Here is a 17,709-nt window from a genome sequence, read left to right on the forward strand (position 1 = left end):
AACATCACACGTGTAGTCAGCAGACAGCACACACATGGCAGCATTGTGGAGGCACAGAGTGATGGGAGGAGTCTGATATACCATAACCCATCACATCACACGTGTAGTCAGCAGACAGCACATACATGGCAGCATTGTGGAGGCACAGAGTGATGGGAGGAGTCTAATATACCATAACCCATCACATCACACGTGTAGTCAGCACATACATGGCAGCATTGTGGGGGCACAGAGTGATGGGAGGAGTCTAATATACCATAACATCACACGTGTAGTCAGTAGACAGCACACACATGGCAGCATTGTGGAGGCACAGAGTGATGGGAGGAGTCTAATATACCATAACCCATCACATCACACGTGTAGTCAGCAGACAGCACATACATGGCAGCATTGTGGAGGCACAGAGTGATGGGAGGAGTCTAATATACCATAACCCATCACATCACAAGTGTAGTCAGCAGACAGCACATACATGGCAGCATTGTGGGGGCACAGAGTGATGGTAGGAGTCTAATTTACCATAACCCATCAAATCAAACGTGTAGTCAGCAGACAGCACATACATGGCAGCATTGTGGAGGCACAGAGTGATGGGAGGAGTCTGATATACCATAACCGATCACATCACACGTGTAGTCAGCAGACAGCACATACATGGCAGCATTGTGGAGGCACAGAGTGATGGGAGGAGTCTTATATACCACAACCCATCATATCACGTGTAGGCAGCAGACAGCACATACATGGCAGCATTGTGGAGGCACAGAGTGATGGGAGGAGTCTAATTTACCATAACCCATCACATGTGTGTGTAGTCAGCAGACAGCACATACATGGCAGCAATGTGGGGGCACAGAGTGATGGGAGGAGTCTTATATACCACAACCCATCATATCACGTGTAGGCAGCAGACAGCACATACATGGCAGCATTGTGGAGGCACAGAGTGATGGGAGGAGTCTTATATACCACAACCCATCATATCACGTGTAGTCAGCAGACAGCACATACATGGCAGCATTGTGGAGGCACAGAGTGATGGGAGGAGTCTAATATACCATAACCCATCACATGTGTGTGTAGTCAGCAGACAGCACATACATGGCAGCAATGTGGGGGCACAGAGTGATGGGAGGAGTCTTATATACCACAACCCATCATATCACGTGTAGGCAGCAGACAGCACATACATGGCAGCATTGTGGAGGCACAGAGTGATGGGAGGAGTCTTATATACCACAACCCATCATATCACGTGTAGTCAGCAGACAGCACATACACGGCAGCATTGTGGAGGCACAGAGTGATGGGAGGAGTCTGATATACCACAACCCATCACATCACATGTGTAGTCAGCAGACAGCACATACATGGCAGCATTGTGGAGGCACAGAGTGATGGGAGGAGTCTTATATACCACAACCCATCATATCACGTGTGTAGTCAGCAGACAGCACATACATGGCAGCATTGTGGAGGCACAGAGTGATGTGTGGAGTCTAAAATAACAGACAATTCAACAGATCTATTAGACTGCTTGAATCACTGACTGAGATTAGTGAAGTCATCAGCCTGATGGTCAGCAACATGGAGTCGCAACCCCATACTGAGAAGGTAGGGACCCACTTTAGAGTCAAGACCCACAGTTTGAGAATCGCTGTTCTAGATGGTGCTAAATATAGAAGTAGATTCTCATTGGTTGCCCATAGCAACATCCCATGTGAAGAAGAACTCCCCTCTTAGTAAATTACCCCCTTAGGGTGAAATAATAGTGAGTCAGGAGATGACGGCAGATGAGAACATTTTCGATTTGCATTAACGATCTGGACGATAAAGATAAAAAAGTTACTGATTTCATTGTTAACAATATAGTGGGCACACAGTGAATGATAAGTTCACTTTGTACCCACTATATTGTTAACGATAACCCCGATATCGTCCGTAATTGCATGCTCAGCGGGGGTTCCGGTGATGCCACCGATTCAGTGTTTAAACCACGGACTGTCTGTTCCACGGCAGGTGCTGATAAATATTCCTTCAGAGCACACATCAATCCTAAGGTGTCCGCCAACATGGTATCTTCTTATACTCGAAAGTTAGTCCTAAGGCCTTGATGGCTAACCTTGACACGCCAGCTGTTGAACTACACATCCCAGCATGCTCTGCATCAAATTTAGCATAGCCAAATAGCAAAACTGAAGCAAAGCATGCTGGGATGTGCAGTTCAAACAAACAGCTGGAGTGTCAAGGTTAGCCATCAAGGCAGGCCTGGCCAACCTGTGGCTCTCCAGATGTTGTGAAACTACAAATCCCATCATGCCTTGCCACAGTTTTGCTATAAGGGAGTGTTAAAACTGTGGCAAGGCATGCTGGGATTTGTAGTTTCACAACATCTGGACAGCCACAGGTTGGCCAGGCCTGCCTTAGAGCCTTGATGGCTAACCTTGCTCTAAGGCAGGGATGTCCAAACTGTGGCCCTCCAGCATGCCTTGCCATAGTTTTAGCATTCCATAATAACAAAACTGTGGCAAGGCATGATGGGAGTTGTAGTTTCACAACAGCTGGAGGGCCATAGTTTGGACATGCCTGCTCTAAGGTGTATATCGAAAAGAACTTCGGACCACAGGTATTTCAGAGAACGCACTAGCTCAGCCGTTCCCAAACTTATTTGAATCACCGCACCCTAGAATACAGGATTTTGTGATGCCAAAGAAAGAAAAATGTTAAAAACGTTGTAAAATGAAGTAGACTGTGTTTATACCGGTCATCCTTAGGTTCAGTCACGTGGCGAGGGACAGTATTTGCTTCAGTAGGTACACATTTTATGATTGGCAGCAACCAGCACTGGTTTTGTCTATTTCATTGACCACCAATATTGGCACCCCAATTACATTGACCACCAACCTGTGGCACCCCTGCATGTGTCCCAAAGAACACAGTTTGGGAACCACTGCACTACCCATTTGCTTAAAAAAAAAAAAAATACTGGTTATAAAATGTAAACAGTTGGTGATGCAAATCACTTGAAGAGCGCTACAATTGCTTAAGGCAGGGGTGGCCAAACCGGTCCTCGAGATCTACCAACGGTCCACGTTTTCCAGGTTACCTAGCTGGTGCACAGCTGTAGTCATTACTAACTGTCACATTTTAAATCATACTGCATTCATTCCTACTATAGATCCACAGGTTGCCTGGAAAACATGCACCGTTGGTAGGTCTTGAGGACAGGTTTGGCCACCCTTGGCTTAAGGAGGACAGGTTCGGCCACCCTTGGCTTAAGGTGTCCTCCATTGTGGTCAACAACATGTTTCCATTCGTAGATCAGCATAACATGTTGGGTGGAATAGTCGCCACATGCTCTGTAATGCAGTCTTTTGAGAATGACATCATTCCAGATAAAGCTGGTTCTAAAAAAGTCGTCCAAAAGTAGAGGCTGATGACCAGGTCTTCGGTAGTGTTGACTTAGCAATTATGGTGCTCTTCAAAGGATTTGTATCACCACCTAGTGCCAAAACTTGTAACAAACTTTAAAAGAAAACGCCTAGGGTCTCCTCTGCAGTATCGGTTCTCCAGACTGCTCTTCATTACAAGCCTTCCAGCTCATACTTGAATTTTAAACCGCCCTAATTATCGTATATTTCCACACAACCACTGTTACACTGCCTTAACCGCTCCCCGCTCCATGTTGACGCTTCACTACGCTCCGCAGAGGGTGGAGAAGAGGCCGTGAAAGAAGATTTTTTTTTTTTTTTGCAGCGCTGACCTTTCTGCATGCGGGACACAGTCCGTTCTCGTCTGTGCGTATACGATGCCAACAGAAGCGGCAAATCTGATATCCACATGTGCAAGGGAAAAAGTTTATGTCATCGATTTCCAAAGGCTCCATGCAAAGGGGGCACTCTACAGGGTCTTCCTTCACATCGGGGCTGCGCGACATCTTTATAGGATCCCAAAAACGCAGTAGAAAAAAAAAAAAACCAAAAATATATATTCCAAGCTTCGAATAATTTACTGAAATTAAAATCCGTTCGATGCAGCAAAATCTAAAAGAAAAATCAGAAAACAGGAAAAAAACCATTAGATACAATTATTAAAAAGACACAGTAATCCAATAAAAAGTTTGCGAGAAATGTTTCGGTGTGTGTTCCTGCCGCCTCTACATACATATAGCCCAGACGGTATGAATAGTATGTGATTGAAGATTGAGAAGAGTTTATTGCATTTTAAAGGACACTATGGCAAGGAAACACGTGCGCGTTTTGTGAAGGCTCTCTGACCATCCAACGCACTTCACCGCCACATATAAATCATCGAGCCATATTATTTCCAGTACAGGATATTCTAGGAACTTGTGTGTTTACAAATTTGTGGCAATAGTTTAGGGGCCGTTTCCTGCGTCAACACAACACTGCCCCTCCCACGCACAAGGGCCTATCAATGATTGAACAAAGTTTGGTATGGGAGAACCAGATCGGCTGACCCCAACCCCAGCATGAATCGGACCAAGCCAGCCGGGCAACATCAGTGCTTGGTCTCTCTAATGCAGGAAAATCCCCAAAATCATGTACAAATCTGCTCCAAAGCCTCCAAAATTGACACCATAATTATGAGGGCCAAGTATTCCTTATTCAACCATGACCCTATGGCAGGGCTGGGCAATTGCGGCCCTCCAGATGTTGATGAACTACACATCCCAGGATGCTTTGCATTAGTTTTTCTATGTGGCCCTGCTGAAACTGATGCAAGGCATACTGGTATGTGTAGTTCATCAACATATGGAGGGCCGCAATTGCCCAGCCCTGCCCTATGGGGAAAGGGATGGGGGGGGGGGGGGACTGTGCAGCAATGTTGAGCCTTGCAGATCCACACAAAAACTGAAGGTGCGCTCTAAATACTAAACACAACAAGAATAGTTATAAGAAACTCTGCAATAATACAGATTAAGTCGCTGCCATGCTGAGACTTCGTTCCTTACAGGAAAAAACAAAACAAAAAAAATGCAGGTGTACTCTTTAAGTATTACATACTGCTAATGAGAATAGTAACAACAAGCTTTATAGTATAATGGATTCGGCATTCTGACTGTCGGAGCGTCCCGGGCCGTCTTAATTTCTTACGACTAACTAGACAGCCGGAATTCTATGTTCCGGGAGTCGAGTGTCAGAAAGTCCAAGGGTCGGCGAAAACATCCGCAAGATTCAACAATACGCGGCAGATTCCGACAAAACAGCCAACTTTTTAAAAAGTCAGATCTGATCCCCTTCAGTGCGGTCGTTAATGTTAGCATTGAATAGGCGAGTACCGATATTTCCTGACACCGATTAAATACCCCCCTAAATTGGACCTGCTTATCATAATTTCATCAAACAGGTATATGCCCACCAGGTGACCTTATCATCCAGGGCAACAGTAGAAGGGATTCAATTGCTTGGTCATCTCATTTTCCTGTCTGAATAGGGACTCTATAGATTCCCAAACAATTATTTGGACGCACCCGAGTATCACACCCAAATAGACAGGCAACAGCCATGTAGAAAGTTCTGCTTTGCACATTTTATTTGGTACTTGTGTAGTTTCACGACGCCAGCTTGGCGCCGTGCGTCTGAGTCCCCTTGCGGGGCTCGGTGGCTCGCTGCGCTCGCCACGCTATCTAAATTCAACTCCATGCCAACGTGGATAGTGGGGGTATGAACTATCCACGTAGGCACGTTACTTTATTTTAGATAGTTTGGCGAGCGTACCCAACCCGGAAGTAGCACGGCGCCATGCTGGCGCCGTGAAACTACACAAGAACCTTTTATTTCTACACCTCAGTATTGGAATTGCTGCCACTGGCCGCCCTCTAGTGGAAACCACAATAAAAACAATTGAATTTGCCCCAATAGGAATCAAAGCATTGGGGGAGATTATCCACTAATCAATACATTTGCAATTTTTTTCTTTGCACTTCACAGAAACGGGCAGAAAAATTAGCACAGACTATCTAGCGGAGTAAGTAGTAATGTGTTCCACCGGCCATCACACTAACCGATAAAGTGCACCAACCCTCTACACCAAGGACGGGGAACTTTCAGCTCTCCAGCTGTTGAACTACGCATCGCAGCATGCAACAGTTTAAACATAGCCAAACCGCAAAACTGTAGCAGGGCATGCTGGGATGTGTAGTTCAACAACAACTGGCGGGCCAAAGGTGCCGCATCCCTGCCATACACAGACATTTCAGGGGGTTAGTCAATATTTCTATTACTCCAGCTCACCCATTCACCCCTACCTCATGCCTCAGTGAGGTCACTGAATGCCTCACCTGACGCAGCACGTAGGTGCTACAGAAGGTGAATTAGACAAAGGACGTTTTCAGCGAGTTGGGAAATATACCATAGGATCCGCCTCTGAATAACATTACGTGCCGCAGATGACTCGCGTAGCATCAAAACACGCGCGGACGATTTGAAAGGAAAAAAATCATTTAGTTTTGGTAATTGCGGTGTATATTCCCTGTACGGAGGATAAAAGACAGCAGACAATAGGTTCTCGCAGACCCACGGAATAGGTTATTTATAGCCAGCGAGAGAGCACAAACACTTCATGCAGCATCTTCTGTCACAGTCCTGAGTCAGCTACATGCTGCCTCTACAAATCTCACACGTTCCTCAGCAATAGACGGAGGGGGGAGTACACAGCTAATCTCCCACTGGCCGCTAGCTTACTGCACAGGACCAGGGACCATACTATCCCGTCCATTGCTGCAGGCGGACTGCAGAAAACACCAAAGTCATTCACAAGAACACAGATCCCGGGATAGAGAACTTGCTTGAAAACAAACTTGATGTGCAGAATTAACAGCGGGATTCCAGCCCTTGAACCCAGTAGCATTTTGGGGACCATTGCATCATCGCCCCTCACTGCAGAAGTCTCTGGGAGCAAGTAATAAGTTTGGATCCTTGAGGCACAAGAAATCTCCCCCCCCCCCTAAAATATCAATTTGAATAATTGCACTGGAACAATTAAAAGTCAAAGTCGCCGCAGCAGCACTGATGTGGAGTAAATGGCTAGGAATGTCCTGCAGCAGAAACGCGCAAAGAAGCATGGAGCTCCATAAGCCAATGAGAGGAGTCAATGGGATGGTGGCCCAGCGGACCCGTACAGCTGGTTCGGTGGCAGGTTACCGATGCCGGGCAAAAACTAAAAATCGGTCATTTCTCTACAGGACATACAGCTGTGGTGGTGACTTAGAGGGCTTTTAAGCAAAGCAAGTTATTTAGGTGACAGATAAATGTGCACGGAAATAAGGAAACATGCAGCATGCAACTATTACATGTTTCTCTGAATACCGCAATAGCTAGGAAGTCGACAACCCTGCTAATAGATCTACAGACTGAGTAACCCTAATATGGATATCAGTTACCCAAATTATACTGAAAACCATAGTTTCCAGAATGTACTGTTTTTTTTGGCTGCTGGGGGACACGACAGGTAACTGGCATTGCTGGGGGGACGGGCATCTAACTGGCACTACTGGGGGTTATGATATGTAACTGGAACTAAATATGTGCAAGAAAATGATTGCTTGGCTTTCACATTCAGGGCCTGATCCAGTACACAAACTTTGTTTCATGCAAAATAAAATCTATTTGTGTAATTAATGTGCTTGATGTGTTTATACAACAGAAATGCATTGTGTGCTCACACGTAGGTCCCGTCCTCAATATACCGCACTGAAATATAAAAATATTCCGAAATACAGAATAATCAGTTACCCAAAATGCTTCTGATCCAAAGCATTTTGGATAAGGGATACTCGACCTGTATTACTCAGATTGTCAGCATCAGGGAAATCTTTTGTGTACTTTCTGGATCACTGCCATCTTGTTTTGCCGCTTAGGTACTGCAGTACCCGCACTGCTGCCCACCCAGCGTACAATGTGCTGATCTGAGGGACTTAAAGTTGATGAACGGCCTACAATACACAAACTAGCAGCAAAGTTGATCTCACAAGACCAACAAAGTAAACGAACAAAGACAGAAAACTTATGAGGCCTACACACAGTGATATACAGGCATTTTTTGATTGAAGTTAAAGTGTTTCTAAGCAATGCCGTTAAATTAAGTAAAATCAAACACTAGTGTGCTATCAGCTGTGGTCTGGTTTTCCCGCAAGAGATGCACTGACTGGCGGCTTAACAATGGTGCCGCAGACCCTGCAGCGGCTTGGGGGAGCCAGTGCCAGAAGAATCTGTGGCGGGCGCACTGACATTCAGCTGAGCCGACAGCTGGAGACAGATCAGGAGATACCCAGCTGCGACTATCACTGTACACAGAGCCTATTGGCTTCTATGAACAGGATGTGCGGGTAGGCTGGGACAGGAGGGGGAAGCAGCTGACCATGTTCATTATCTCTGGGGATATATAGATCCACCCAACATCTCCCATATACTTGGCGCTTCAGTCACACAGTCTACAATAACAATGTGGTGGAAATGCAGATATTGCAAATGTCAACAGTTTGAGGTTCGGTTTAGGCCCCGGGAAGGTTATGCAAAAAGGGGGAGGGTTAGGTACTAGGAGGTACGGTTTAGGCACTAGGAGGTAGGGGGGAGAGGGTAGGTATACCTTACCAAACACTTGTCGAGATTCCCATTATCGAGACGCAGCTGACTGTCTTATGACTGGTGCCTCCCGTATGTATTCCATATCTTTTATTACGGGATTCTACAGTCCGTACCTTTCTCGTTTCTGAGATGAGCAGTGCCGCGTCGCAGAAGTCGCGGGCGCCATAATAATATATGTGGGCTTTAGAATCTAACAATCCCCCCGAATTTGCCCAAAAAGGACCAAAAACGCAACGTGGGTGGCGGGAGCAGAGAACTAGCAGCGCTCTGAACACATTTTTTAAAGTAATTGTGGGAAGGATAAAGACTCTTCACGAGATCGCTGAGTAACTTCGCCTTTCCTGAAAGGAATGGTCTTTGCCTGGCGGCGCTGTTATACAGCCAAGCCGCAGGCTTTCCACAGAACAACGGGGAGCAGAGCAAACAGCGCTACTGTCCTAGTAGGAGACAAGTTGTAGAGCAGATTGCTGCAGTAGCGTTCCACTACCAATAAAAAAAAATACATAAAAATATACTATACTAGTAAGCCCGCTCAAAGTAAAAAGCTTCAAAAGCCAGTCTCTTACTCAGCACAAAGCACGCCACCAGCGCAACAGGCTGCACCCGTCACAGCACAAGGCACGCCACCAGCGCAAAAGGCTGCACTCGTCACAGCACGCCACCAGCGCAACAGGCTGCACCCGTCACAGCACAAGGCACGCCACCAGCGCAACAGGCTGCACCCGTCACAGCACAAGGCACGCCACCAGCGCAACAGGCTGCACCCGTCACAGCACAAGGCACGCCACCAGCGCAAAAGGCTGCACTCGTCACAGCACGCCACCAGCGCAACAGGCTGCACCCGTCACAGCACAAGGCACGCCACCAGCGCAACAGGCTGCACCCGTCACAGCACAAGGCACGCCACCAGCGCAACAGGCTGCACCCGTCACAGCACAAGGCACGCCACCAGCGCAACAGGCTGCACCCGTCACAGCACAAGGCACGCCACCAGCGCAACAGGCTGCACCCGTCACAGCACAAGGCACGCCACCAGCGCAACAGGCTGCACCCGTCACAGCACAAGGCACGCCACCAGCGCAACAGGCTGCACCCGTCACAGCACAAGGCACGCCACCAGCGCAACAGGCTGCACCCGTCACAGCACAAGGCACGCCACCAGCGCAACAGGCTGCACCCGTCACAGCACAAGGCACGCTGCTTAATTAAAATAAAGAATGAATGGAAAGGAAATATTTTAATGCTTGCAAAAAGTTTCACGAGAACATCGGCTATAAATCTGCAATCAACATGAACACAGCTGAGAGCCAGTCAGGTCACCATGTGCCTGGGAAAGTCACAGCCCAGTTAAAGTGACCATTGTAGTTTGTGAATGAGCAGCAAAACGGCTACTAGGAGACAGACGGAACATAAATATGCGCTCCCGCCACCTAACGTGTCACATCTAATTTACCTCTTCCGCCTTACATCTCGCTGGGTCAAAAAATAAAACAAATGAAGGGAGGATTCAATTGTTTTTGCAGGGCCTTGCACCCGACGGACCAATTCAATTGTTGCTCCTTTCCGGTGTCCATACCACGGGCATCCATTATTTCTGCATGCCTCCTGACAGGCTTTTCGCTCAGTTTCCCAGTTACTTGAGCTGGGTTTAAGAGTTTTGCTAAACACGGTACATTTGGCTGCAATCGAATACAATGTAAATATAGGTACACATCCCGGGGATGGAACAAATAAAGCAGCGGACATACATAAAGGAGTAAATTGCACCATTATAAAACCCTGCGGCACAGCATGCGGTGCACATGTAAGAGGAGCAATACACTTATACGGTGATAATAAACCTCATTGGGTGCATCCTGACAGACTTCTACATTTCAGGGGAAGAACAAAGCCAGTATTTATCTAAAGGTGCCCATATACGTTGCGATATGAGCATTTTGAAGGGGACGCGCATCGCATCTGCGCAGGTACACGGTGCAATTTTAACCGACGCAGTGAGTTTTGAACTTTAAAAGTTCAAAACGCATGTTAAAATCGCAACGTGTATGGGCACCTTGAGAGATAGATTTAGCGAGCCCACTATCTCCAGGAGAATGGCCGCTGTTAAAACTACAAGGGTGCAGAGTCAAACTGACCGAATTAAAGTTAGGTCAAGTCCAAAAGAATGATCCCCATCATTGTTTGTGCAATGGGACGGGGACAATGAAAGAAACCAGGAATATAAACTAAGAAAACATGAAATAAAGTAATGATTGCACAAAGGACTGTAATGGAATTATTGCAGGAAATTAGAGGAACACATATCACCTGTGTCTGCCTCGGACAGCTGCAGATTATTGAGCAATATTACAATCTGGGTGACGGTATACCTGCGCTCGCCAAGATTAGCAAATACTTGATAAGTCTCTGGCAGGAAACACTCATGGCTGTAACCTGCTTTACTAGGAAAGTACAGGTGTTTACAAGGCACATCCCAACGTCACAGTCCCACTGTGGGACTCTACCAATGTCATATGTACAAATGGCTTTTAGAATGTAAGCTCTCACGAGCAGGGCCAATCCTGTGGTTCTCTGCCCCTGATACTTAGGTCTAGTGTTCCCGCTAGGCTGTTTTAGCGGGGCGCTGCTCCCTGCCCAATTTTTAAAGGGCAAAATGCGCCCCTGCCCCTCTAGCAGCGCCCCGCTAAAACAGCCTCACGGGGAAGCCCAGCGTCGCCATAGACGGCGATGCCTGGCGCTTCCCCGGCAGCACAGCGACTTCAGAGTGGCCGGCCCGCCCCTCTTTGATGGCCCAGCTGCGACGTCGGCGGGCCCTGCCCGCTGTAAAATCTAACACTATATGTCAGTGGGGTCGGCTGATGCAGCTATGGTTATGTGCCTATTGCGTGTTGTCTACATTCGTTAGATCCGTTAGCTGGGAAAATCTGCAAATGTTGGAAATTGCCAACCATGTGTGAATTTACCATTAAATTCCACCAATTGCAGTAATGAGTAGAATGAAGTGGTAGATGAGGAGAAAAAAAAAAAAGGAGGTGTTAAACCTTCCTTCCCAATAAGGCAGGTGGAGGATTCAATTGTTGTGTCCAAACGTAATGACTTAAGTAGTGTTTTTTAGGGCAGGGTGCTCACCACCGAGCAGCGTTCATTTTTCATTCGGGGGGAGGAGGGGCGCATTTTACATTAGACAAAATAAAATAATATATAAAACAATTGCACACTGCGCTAAGATTACGCCCATTACACCTGATGGCGCACACCGTAAGGCCCATTACACCTGACGGCACATAAGAGCCTCTTACCTATATGCTCGTTGCCCAGGGTGGAAAAGGCAAACCAAGCCAGCCCTCCTGTCTGCAGAGAGAGGGCTAAGCCGGCAGGAAGAGCCGATACTGACCGGCGCAGATGAGAAAGTTCTATGCCAGGCTATGGCTTGTTTAACCTGCTGACAGACGCTACAGGGCCATTCCCACCAGAAGCCTATAAAGTTTCTTACCTCAAGCGCAGTGGTCCTCAACCTCGGTCCTCAGGACCCCCAAAAGTTCACGTTTTCCAGGTCACCCCGCAGGTGCACTCATTCACTGACATTTCAAAAGATCCACAGGTGGGGCTAATTACTTCACTTGTGATTCTATGTGGAGACCTGGAAAACGTGAACTGTTGGGGGGTCCTGAGGACAGAGGATGAGAACCACTGCTCAAGCGGTTCGCATGCTGACACGTGAACTCCTGAGCACCTCGTTGTCTAGTTGCGCCATAACCGTCTGCACATAATCTAACACTGTGTGCCCATGGAATATCTTTATGTATGACTGTTTATATTGTATACTGTTTACTCGTTACCCTCCTGGCTGTTGCACAGCAAACCGAAAACAAAATTCCTAGTATACGCAAGTATACCTAAGTATACCTGGCCAATAAAGACAATTCTGATGTTACATCTGCCCCACCTGCAGTGCAGCGTTGTTTTGTCCATTAGAGAAAGATTTTGCTTTTTGAGATCCCTACTGAATTATGCCCCTAACTACAACACAAGCGACATTGTTGTCTATCGGAGACTGCTGTACATCAATATGAACTTGATATAGCCTAGACAAGAGGCGGTGTATATTCTATGAGTAAAACTTAATTTACCCCAGCCCCAAAATATATAATAAGAAAAAAAAATCATACTGATATACAACTAAACGATCGACATAAGATACAGGTACTGCCCCTCAGCAAACCTAGAGGTAAATTCAATTAGCCCCAAGGCTATGGCAATTCCCTGCATGCTACCATACGGCAACGTTTGTCTTGGAATGAAGAAAAAAAGAAAGTCCTATTAAATTAAAAACCGATACACTGGGCGATACACATTGGGCGACTGAGCTGAAAGCTGCTATGGAAAGCCGTCCACACTGGGGAATTAGAAAAAATAAATAAATAAGAAAAAAAAAATAAAAAAAAATAATCGCTGAAGTGGGTGAAAAACGTTCAGTCTGTATTGAACTAAAGAGTAGCCGCTCACAGTATCTCCATCTTCCTAGTGAGCAAGGGGAACGCGAGTGTTGCTTTAAAAACATTATTATGCACCACTTCTCAGCCTACACAAGCACTGAAAGTCCCAGCATGGAAGCTACAGGTGCCGTGACTCTACAAGTTAACTGCCACATAGTCAGGAGTTACGGCCCCAATAGACGCAACCTCCTAATCATCCCCCAGGCAAATCGCTACTGGTCATGCATTATTACATCTACCCAAAGTCATTGATTTGGGCATCCCAACAGGATTGACGCCCTAACCAGAACTTGGGCACGTATAAAGCAACGGGTGCCCGACTGGCGCAACAATTTAAATGCATTCATGGCAAAAAAAAATACATTTCAATCACCCTCTTAAAGACTATGATCACAAAGAACCTATAAAATGACGTATGGTCTGAGGCTCTAGCGGAACAGGACGCACAATCGCGAGAGTGTAAATGAACATTTCTGCTGGCCAATTGCATAAATGTCCTCTTACAAGCGTTTGCACAGAAAATGATACTTTAGAAGGGGCATCTCCCTTGGGACCACCAACCAATCACCGAGCCTAAAGGTGCCCATACACTGAGGCGATTTGGTCTGATACGGCCGATTGCAACCAATCGGACCAAATCGGCTCTCCCTGAAATGCAGTCTGGTCTGATGCCCGGTCCCGTGCGCATCGGACCCGACCAGGTGGTCAGACCGGCTGGCCGTCCGACCACCCGTTTTGGGACCTCCCTCCTGGCGGCGTCCCTGCCGCCAGGAAGGTCCAGACGGCTTGCAGGCTGTCAGGTGTCCGTACACTGCTGCGAGATATCGTGACTGGAGTAGATGAATGAAGCAATGATACGACAGGAGAAGTGAGCCAGAGGAGAAGTGACCCATGGCAACCAATCAGCACTGAAGTAAGATCTATAATTTGCATAATATAACATTATACAGAGCAGCTGATTGGTTGCCGTGGGCCACTTCTCCCTTATCACTGCTTCATACATCTGCCCCTGTAATCCACACACACAGATATAACTATCCAGCTCTCCATGTGTATGGCGGCACTAATCCATAGGAGAAGCCACGTTCATTAAGAAAACAAGTCCATTGTATAGGACGCTCACATTCCAGGACATGTGGACATTGGAAGTTTATTGCACCCAATAGACATTCCAGTCTATAGAAGAGCTTGTCGGATTACTTCTGTAGACCGAGCCTGATCCAATGCTTATTACACAGAACACTTCTATGGGAGGGTTTTTAAAAGGACGCATTATGGCTGGCACAGTGGTTAGCAATGCTGACCCCGAACCCCGACCTTTACCTAGCCACAAGTGGGTTTGTATGTTCTCCCCAATGTCTGGTGTTCTGGTCTCCTGCCACAAGTATAGGTGTGTATACGTGTGCAGTGTTCTCCCCAAAACATTTTGCCAGCGGGATGGCATCTAGTGGCAGACAGGTGGGTGCCTTCTATGTTAAAAGGGGCCTGGCCACACAATGGAACCAAATGACATTAAGCTGGGAGGTGCCTAAGTCACATGACACAGGGCGCAAGCAGGGGTGGGGGGTGCGGTTGGTGTTTACTCCATGAAAGCAGTCAGGTGATGTGTCTGATGTCATGAGCGAGGCAGCCAATCGAAGGGAAGGAATGTTCTGCTTCAGCAGCCGAGTGAGTCCTGACTTTTAGCTGTGTAAAAGCGTCGGACGCCAGCTGGACGGGCCGCAAAATAAATTGTGGAGAGCGCACGGATGTGGTCGGGAACGATTCAATTGAAAGCGATGTCAATAGTGCCGGGAAGGAGGTCACAGTTATTCAAATCGTCGCTAGTTGGGAGACTTTGTAACCTTAAACCTGGTAATTCGCTGCGACAACGCGCGTTCTCCGTGCTTGTCGTGATGCAGTTTGCGCTGCACTGAAGGCAGAAACAGCGGCACTATTCGGTGATTGGGGGGATGCGAGCAGAAATCCTTCAGTCAGGCATGACAGCACAGAAATATCGCAACCTCATAAGCTCCACTGGGGCAGGGACTGATGTGCGCGGCTGACATTCCCGCTGCAGAATATGTGGGCGCTATACAGCTATCTGTAAATTAACAGAGGGTGCAATACAGATACAATATAATAAGCATAAAACTGTAGTATGAGCCAGGTGGGGGAACTGCAATGGTCTCCAACTCACTACATACAGCGGGGGCCTGATTCACATTGACTCCTTAAGCCAGGCATGCCCAAACTATGGCCCTTCAGCTGTTGTGAAACTACAAGTCCCATCATGCCTTGCCACAGTTTTGCTATTAGGGAATGCTAAAACTATGGCACTGCATGCTGGGATGTGTAGTTTACCAACAGCTGGATGGCCACAGTTTGGAGTTGACATGCCTGCGTTAAGCAGCATAAATTCGCCACTTAGCGAACCATCCAACGCACCCTGCCCCCGTCTCCGTGCAAACAACCCCGCCGCATTGCGAATGGATGATTAGCATAAACATCCATTGGCGAGAGAGCAAAATCCCCATCCCCCCGTACAAGTCACTGAAGGCATCCGCATAGCAACCCTGCGCATGAGTATATTCGATTATACGCATGTGACGACTGAAAACATCGGTCCCCCACAGTGCGAATACGCCGGGGACAGTTCAAACGTGTCTGCTGGGATACAATGGCTTTCCATTGGAATGCTTCTACAGCTTATTCAGTCCTTGTGTAACATCCTCTCCATTGTACATATAAGATGTCCTTTAAAAGGTGGCTTTTAAATAGCCCATGTGACTCTGCAGCAAGTGGAATTCAGGAAATATAACCTGGAATGTGCAGAGATACACAAAAGGTCAGACCAAGTCACGGTGTGCACATCAGACATTACATCAGTCACCTATCGGTGTGTGCTAAGAGGAAACAACTACGGGAGGAAATGCATCATCCCAGAACATCTCATGTGGGAAGTGTACAGTCACATCACGCCGATACCCCCTGGGCCACCCATCACCGGCTCTGCCTGATGGAGCCACTGGAATCACAAATTTAAAAAAAAGGAGGTGGCTGAGGGCTATGATTGGAAAGTAGAACGTCACCGTGAACCTCCCAAAAATAGACGATGCAAGGAGAGAAAGAAAAAAAAGTCAAGGAGCAGGAAGTATTAACTCTGTAGTGGTGACAGTCTAAAATCCATTCAACAAAAGTATCCAGACACAACCACCAGCAACAGAGGTATTATGGAGAAACCAACAATACTGGGCTATGTGACCTAACACAGAGATTCTTATACAGACTGCTTCTGTTACAACACGTATAACAACTGAAACTTCTGTAATCGCTGCAGACTTCTCACTTCTAAACTGCAATACTATACTAAAAAAAGCATCATTACAGAACGTTGTATAGAATAGATATGCATGCAAGATTGCAAGCTCTTCAGTGCAAACATTTTACAGATCACATAAATGATATAAACTTTTACAAGCGCCGAGCACATTGACAGATCGCTCGAGACAGAAAGTACACGTCTAAGGGCTGAGTTCTGCAAATAACCCGGAACACAATCACAGCCTACATGATACTCCCCCCAGTCCGGGGGTGTATATATGGTTATACAGTTACTAGGGGCAGACTAAATGTATGTGGAGTTAGTGCTGACTGTCCCAGACGCTGCTGCGAGAGGCACAAGTGTTGGCTCCTGGTTTTCACTTCCAATTTTGGAAGGGTACGGTGCATATTCCTCCTTACTAAGTTAGGAGACCAGATTACTGTCCTCTCCCTGTAATGTGTGTGTGTGTAAAATGTTAAGGCCAGTGTGTGTGTGGTCAACATAGGAGGAGCCATAGACTAGTAAGGGGGACTGAAAGCTAAAATAAGAGGGGAGCACCTGCGGCACGATTGGAAGTTGTAGACGAAAATAAATTAAATAAAGTTTCGCACCATACACATTAGACCGCCATTCTAAGCGATATATTTAACTATCTCGTCTACTCTGTACATACAATACAGTGAACTGTCATCGTTAACAACCCCCGCCCCTTGTATGAGGGAGGTCCTTGTTAACCGTTGCTCAGTTCCCCGCTGACATTAGCAGGCGCGCATGTACTTGCCAATGCCGGCACTCTGCCAATATCGGTGTCGAGGGGATCGCCTAATGAAGTTGGTTCTTGGTGAGGTGGGCCGCAGTATGGACCAGAGTACAACAAGTGTAGGCTGAATTCCCCACTTAGAGCGGGGGAGAGGCTGTTTAAGAGACAGGTGCCCGAAGTGATAAAGTGGGCCTGCTGAAGTGATAAAGTAGACTGTTATGATGCAGCAGGCAATCAGCCACTAATTGTCAAGTTACTGGCTGGGGGGGGGGGGGGTCAATTATTAAGCCTGTGGAAGGTGATAAAATACCAGCTAATCAGTCCCTAATGGTCAATGTAGACTGGGTTTGAAAAATGACAGTTGGCAGCTGGTGACAAAATAGCAGCCAAACACTTTATCACTTCACCCAGCTTAATACATGGGCCCCAGGGTATGTTATGCTGGGTGACAAGGAGCAAGGTATGAAAGTAGGACATCTGGGGTGACAATAGGCAAAACTATAGCTTGTGTTAGAGCAGGGGAAGCCTTTTGGGGGA

At 47.0% G+C, this 17,709-nt stretch overlaps 1 protein-coding gene across 8 annotated transcripts in view; it reads right to left on the reverse strand.

The window, feature by feature from the left end:
* The window catches only part of CNOT4 (CCR4-NOT transcription complex subunit 4), a 55,909-nt gene that overhangs the window by 36,674 nt on the left and 1,526 nt on the right, over window positions 1-17,709 (reverse strand). For all 8 annotated transcript variants that reach the window (XM_083181157.1, XM_083181156.1, XM_083181158.1 and 5 more), the window contains exon 2: window positions 3,767-4,046. In XM_083181157.1, coding sequence (XP_083037283.1) covers window positions 3,767-3,940 — 174 coding nt within the window. In that variant the 5' untranslated portion in view covers window positions 3,941-4,046. The remainder of the gene's footprint in view (window positions 1-3,766; window positions 4,047-17,709) is intronic.

Source organism: Crinia signifera, chromosome 4 (assembly GCF_055691185.1).
Source record: "Crinia signifera chromosome 4, ASM5569118v1, whole genome shotgun sequence".
NCBI classification, from domain to species: domain Eukaryota; kingdom Metazoa; phylum Chordata; class Amphibia; order Anura; family Myobatrachidae; genus Crinia; species Crinia signifera.